Source organism: Phyllobates terribilis, unplaced genomic scaffold (assembly GCF_046119375.1).
Source record: "Phyllobates terribilis strain yellow unplaced genomic scaffold, ASM4611937v1 Scaffold_13__5_contigs__length_258822181, whole genome shotgun sequence".
Classification (NCBI taxonomy): domain Eukaryota; kingdom Metazoa; phylum Chordata; class Amphibia; order Anura; family Dendrobatidae; genus Phyllobates; species Phyllobates terribilis.
In genome coordinates, this window is record NW_027362773.1 from 66,043,768 (window position 1) to 66,050,152 (window position 6,385).

At 45.1% G+C, this 6,385-nt stretch overlaps 1 protein-coding gene across 1 annotated transcript; it reads right to left on the reverse strand.

Moving 5' to 3' along the window:
- Positions 1-1,939: 1,939 nt before the first annotated feature.
- LOC141173592 (uncharacterized) lies at positions 1,940-5,745 on the reverse strand. Its single transcript, XM_073657891.1, has 2 exons — positions 5,017-5,745; positions 1,940-2,524 (listed from the first exon to the last, which is right to left on the reverse strand). Exons 1-2 carry the CDS (start codon positions 5,743-5,745, stop codon positions 2,510-2,512), a joined length of 744 nt encoding a protein of 247 aa, XP_073513992.1. The 3' UTR covers positions 1,940-2,509.
- Positions 5,746-6,385: the final 640 nt, after the last annotated feature.

Below are 6,385 nucleotides of genomic sequence, written 5' to 3' on the forward strand. Positions count from 1 at the left end.
ATTCCTTTGTTCTCGGAATTCCGTTGATGTTTAAAAATGCTTCGGAACACTTCCATTGTTCTCGGAATTCCAATGACGTTTAAAAATGCTTCGGAACTCTTCCATTGTTCTCGGATTCCGCTGACGTTTAAAAATGCTTCGGAACTCTTCCATTGTTCTCGGAATTCCGCTGAAGTTTAAAAATGCTTCAGAACTCTTCCATTGTTCCTGGAATTCCGCTGAAGTTTATAAATGCCTGGGAACGCTTTCATTGTTCTATGAATTCCGCTGAAGTTTAAAAATGCTTCGGAACTCTTCCATTGTTCGCGGAATTCTGCTGTAGTTTAAATATGCTTCAGAACTCTTCCATTGTTCTCGGATTTCCGCTGAAGTTTAAAAATGCTTTGGAACTCTTCCATTGTTCTCGGAATCCCACTGAAGTTTAAAAATGCTTTGGAACTATTCCATTGTTCTCGGAATTCTGTTGAAGTTTAAAAATGCTTCGGATCTCTTCCATTGTTCTTGGAATTCCGCTGAAGTTTAAAAATGCTTTGGAACTCTTCCATTATTCTCGGAATTCCTCTGAAATTTAAAAATGCTTTGGAACTATTCCATTGTTCTCTTAAATCTAATGAAGTTTAAAAATGCTTCAGAACTCTTCCATTGTTCTCGGAATTCCGCTGAAGTTTAAATATGCTTCGGAACTCTTCCATTGTTTCGGGAATTCCGCTGAAGTTTATAAATGCTTCGGAACTCTTCCATTGTTCTCGGAATTCTGCTGAATTTTAAAAATGCTTCGGAACTCTTCCATTGTTCTCGGAATTCTGCTGAAGTTTAAAAATGCTTCGGAACTCTACCATTGTTCTCGGAATTCCGCTGAAGTTTAAAAATGCTTCGGAACTCTTCCATTGTTTTCAGAATTCCGCTGAAGATTAAAAATGCTCTGGAACTCTTCCCCTGTTCCCTGAATTCCGCTGAAGTTTAAAAATGCTTCGGAACTCTTTTATTGTTCTCGGAATTCTGCTGAAGTTTAAAAATGCTTCTGAACTCTTCCATTGTTCCCAGAATTACGCTAAAGTTTAAAAATGCTTCGGAACTCTTTCATTATTCTCGGAATTCCGCAGCCATTTAAAAATGCTTCGGAACTATTCCATTGTTCTCGGAATTCCACTGATGTTTAAAAATGCTTCGGAACTCTTCCATTGTTCTCGGAATTCTGCTGAAGTTTAAAAATGCTTTGGAACTCTTCCATTGTTCTCGGAATACTGCTGACATTTAGAACTGCTTCGGAACTCTTCCATTGTCCTTGGAATACTGCTGAAGTTTAAAAATGCTTCGGAACTCTTCCATTGTAGAAAACAAACGGAGAACAAAAGAGTAATTAGCAATGAAACAAAATCTTTATTAGTGATTCATAGTCACAGTGATAAAAGGATATATGAAAGAAATAATAACAAAACAAGGGGATCAGGAACAGACAGTGCCAGAAACAGGACAACCCCTGGCAATAAAATTACTGAGCAATCCAAAGTGCAAAAATGCAGATAAATATACAGGCAGAGGGACACTCCATAGGTATATAATTACCAATAAAGGTAATGGATAAATAACACAGTTCACCCATTAAGGAATAAAAAGTCAATATGACTCAACCATAGTATGTGCAAAAATCGCTGAGTAGCGACAATAAAGCAAAGATCCAAATTAAGGGTAAGTTATATGGCTGCCCTATGCCACACGATGTTAAGTAAGGAAGTATACAAAAAGTACCCGGACCTAGTTAAAATCACTCACCCAATGGCAAGGTGTCCGGGAAACAGGAAGCTCACAGGGTGCCTGGGGAGCCACAGAACGTACTACAGGTGAAAGCGCGCCCCGACGCGCGTTTCGCTCTTCTTTATCAAGAGGCGCTGTGTGTATGCCCGACAGGACCTGATTATATATGCCCACCCTTGGTCACGTGATGCAAAAGAGGGAAACACATTGGTATGTAGCGGTGCGTGTACCCGGAGCCACGCCCCCCGCCGCCCGCGTCACAGCCGTCAGGTCACGAGCGCGCACCAGGCAGCGCGCCTAGGAAGCGCTCCCGGGGGCGCGCCAGGGACAGAAGACAGCCGGACACGGGCACGGGTCAGCCAGGAGCCGGGAGACAGGCACCCCACCAATGTGAAAAAGAAGATAGATATAAGAAATACAGACAGAGGATGGTGAGCAAATACAAAATAGTAAAATACACCTTAAATAAGACAAGATGCTCTCAGACACAAATGAATGAGTAAGATAACTTAATGGAGCATAATTATAATAAAGATCCATCAATTAACTCTAGATAATTACAATAAGTGCCCAATAAGGGTAAATATATATAAGTCCAGAGATATATGTGGAGACAAGTCGACATGGGACCATTTCCCACAAGGATCAGAAGATGATAATCGAAGGGCTCTTGCGAAATGCTCCATGTTATCCGCCATAAAATGCCTTGAACAGAGAATTGAGGAAGGTCCATATGGCGCACACAAACAATGAGTTAATAGCCACGAGTCTAAAAAGGTAGAGAACAACAAAGTTAAAAGCAAATAATAAAAACAGACTAAAAACTAGAGCACGGACTTTAGATCAAGAAAAATAATAAACACTGAGGGAGAGAACAAGCCAAGCAAAAAAGGGGCCCAATCACAAAAATGAGGAGAAGCTCAAATTTTCATTAAGGCCACGCGGTGCCAAGGTGTCCAGGGTGCTAATCCACCTGGCCTCTTTTTGTGCAAGGCAAAGTTTGTAGTCACCCCCTCGAGAGCCCAGATGTACCGCATCTATTCCCCGCACCAAAAGGCTGCGTGGGTCACAATTGTGAACTTGTTTAAAATGTCGCGGTAAAGTCCTGAGCTCACGGGGGTCCGACACAGATTTAGCTGCGCCAATGTCCCGCACATGCTCCCGCACCCGGATCCTCAATTCCCTTGTCGTGAGACCTACATAGATTTTCTGACAACTACACGTGGCATAGTAAACCACGTGTGTTGTACCACAGGAAATGTATCTGAGGATCCGGTAAGTGCGGGAGCCATCTGAGCTCGCAAAAGACGAACTGCGAAGGACATTGGCGCAGGCCCTGCAATGGCCACATGGATAGGACCCAACCCTGGGACCGCGCGACCCGAAAGGATTAGCTACAGGTGGGACATAGTGACTTGAAGTAACCAGATCACCCAGATTTCTGGCACGTCTGGCAGTCATGAGTGGGAATTGTCCCACCACATCCCTCAGGGAGGGCTCCGCACCAAGAACATTCCAATGTCGTGAGAGGACCCGCCTCATAGAAACCCACTCATGATTATAAGTGGAAATGAAGCGGGTCCTCTCAGGAGGCCCGGAGAGAGGTGATCTCGGAAGAGGATATAGTAGAGAACTGCGGGGGGTGCTGCGGGCCCTACCGTAGCCACGGCCGATGCAGCGGTTACTGTAGCCTCTCTGTTTAAAACGTTGTGTCAGAGCTGCTGCCTGCTTTTCAAAGTTGGCTTCCGTCGAGCAAATGCGCTTAATACTAAGGAATTGTCCGACCGGGACGGCCCTAATAGTAGAGAAAGTATGACCAGAGGCCGCATGCACCAAAGAGTTCACCGCTGTGGGCTTCCTGTAGACGTCCGTCTGGATGAGGGAGTGTGAGTCCACCACCAGAGTGACGTCCAGGAAGTCCAAGCGTGTAAGGCTATAAGTGTAAGTCAATTTGATGCCCCACTCATTGGTGTTAAGCCGCCCCATAAAGTCATCAAGCTCCTCTGCCGAACCCCGCCAGAAAAATAGGACATCATCGATATACCTGAGCCATGCCACGACCCGGTCTGCGCCCCGCACACCATCGCCCCCAAAAATATCCCTCTCCCACGCGCCAAGGAAGAGGTTTGCATACGATGGTGCACAGGCCGCCCCCATGGCCGTCCCACGTCGCTGCAGGTATATCGTGTCCTTGAAAAGAAAATAATTATGGCAAAGGATAAAGCCGAGGAGCTCGAGAATAAATTCCCGTGAAGGGCCGCTCAGGTCGGAACCCCCAAGGAAAAGCTCGACGGAAGTCACACCAAGATCGTGATCAATGCAGGTATACAGACTCTCCACATCGGCCGTGACCATGATAGTGCCAGGTTCCAAAGAGATGCCATCAACCCTAGTAAGGACGTCCGTCGTGTCCCACACATAGGACGGGAGGGTCCCCACCAGTGGTCTCAAATGACTATCAACATATTGTGAGATAGGACCACATAAACCACCCAGGCCGGACACGATCGGACGTCCAGGAGGGTTAATGGCATCCTTATGTACTTTGGGGAGTAAGTAAAAAGTAGCTGTTTTAGGGGAACGTACAGTCAGAGCCTCCACAGTTCTCTTATCTATAATACCTCTCTCACAGGCCCGGGCCAGAATACCCTGCAAGGTGGCGGAGAAGGAGGCAGTGGGATTGTATGACAGCCTAGAGTAAGTCTCCTTATCTCTCAGCTGTCGCAGGGCCTCCCTCTCATATTTGTGGTGGGGCCACAGGACGATATTCCCTCCCTTGTCCGCCGGCTTAATGACTGTGTCCTTAAGAGTTTGAAGTTGTCGAATCGCTTGGCGTTGGGCGGAGGTTAAATTGTCAAACTTTCTCCGTGTGGAGAGTTTTTTGAAATCCTCCGCCACTAGATTAACGAAAATTTCTACTGCTGGACAAATAGACAAGGGAGGAAACCTCGTTGACTTAGGATTCCTAACCTGTGGTAACCCACCTGAGGGAGGGTTAGTTTGTTCAGATAAAAGATCCTCCAGATGTTGTAAAGCCTCCTCCTCCGTCACCGCTGGGACATGATCACCATCCGGCCTAAAATGGAGTTTTTTTAGAATCAATTTCCGAGCAAACAGGTGGAGGTCCTTGAGGGCCGTAAAATAGTCAAAAGAGTTAGTAGGAGAAAATGACAGGCCCATAGCAAGGACCTCCATCTGTGTCTCGGTTAGGATATGATTGGTAAGGTTCATGACACAGAGCCCCCCACAGGGATCACCAACCTGAAAAGGAACCGTCCGTTTCCTCCTATTATTCGGTCTCGTCTGAACACTTCCAGTAGGTCGAGTCACAGAACCCCCCTGAGAATCCGCGCCAACAACTGGTACCTGGCCCTCACTAGAGGTTCCCGAGGCAATCGAGGTGGACCTAGATCGTGTAAAAGAATTATTGCGGGATCTTGATCTTAGATTTTCCACCGGTGATCTCCACCGGTACACTCTATGAGTGGACATATCCAATGTATCACGTTGAAATTTTTTTATTTTCATAGCTTGAATTTCTTTGACAAGTTTCTGACAGTCCGCATCAATTTCCTCCTGGAGTTTCTTAAGGTCATCACTCGACAAATCCTTCTTAAGCTGTACTTGTAGAACATCAATCTCAGATTCTAACTCACGAAGGGATTTTTCACTTTGCTCCCTAAGGAGACCCAGGAAACCAAGTGAACAGTTGTTAGCCAAGGATTCCCAGTTAGTTTTGAAGAGGTCATCTTCAATTTTGAAAGAGGGGAAAATCTGTATCCTCAGGCCTCTCGGAATCAGAGATTTCTCAATATATTTAGTGAGGAAAGCATGGTTCCACCAGGTACGGCATCTCCGCTTAATTAAGGCCTTAAAGCTGGCAATTCTCTCCCTCAGTGTCTGATCTGTGTCCGGCACCACCAGACCCCCATTGCTGGATAACTCATCTAACTGCGCAAGCCAAGTGGTATCTCGTGCACGAAAGTCCATTATGGGCCAAATGAAAACTGTAAAAATACAGAAAAGCATATATGAGACAAAAACTGGCCAATTATATACAAAAATGCAAAACCTGGTGCTAAGACAAGTAGTCAAGCACCGAGTTCAAATTGCCTACTCGTGTCCAATGTAGAAAACAAACGGAGAACAAAAGAGTAATTAGCAATGAAACAAAATCTTTATTAGTGATTCATAGTCACAGTGATAAAAGGATATATGAAAGAAATAATAACAAAACAAGGGGATCAGGAACAGACAGTGCCAGAAACAGGACAACCCCTGGCAATAAAATTACTGAGCAATCCAAAGTGCAAAAATGCAGATAAATATACAGGCAGAGGGACACTCCATAGGTATATAATTACCAATAAAGGTAATGGATAAATAACACAGTTCACCCATTAAGGAATAAAAAGTCAATATGACTCAACCATAGTATGTGCAAAAATCGCTGAGTAGCGACAATAAAGCAAAGATCCAAATTAAGGGTAAGTTATATGGCTGCCCTATGCCACACGATGTTAAGTAAGGAAGTATACAAAAAGTACCCGGACCTAGTTAAAATCACTCACCCAATGGCAAGGTGTCCGGGAAACAGGAAGCTCACAGGGTGCCTGGGGAGCCACAGAAC

What these genes read in the sequence shown, in the direction of transcription:
- LOC141173592 (XM_073657891.1), bottom strand. Translation starts at nt 5,745, where the DNA reads ATGGACTTTCGTGCACGAGATACCACTTGGCTTGCGCAGTTAGATGAG.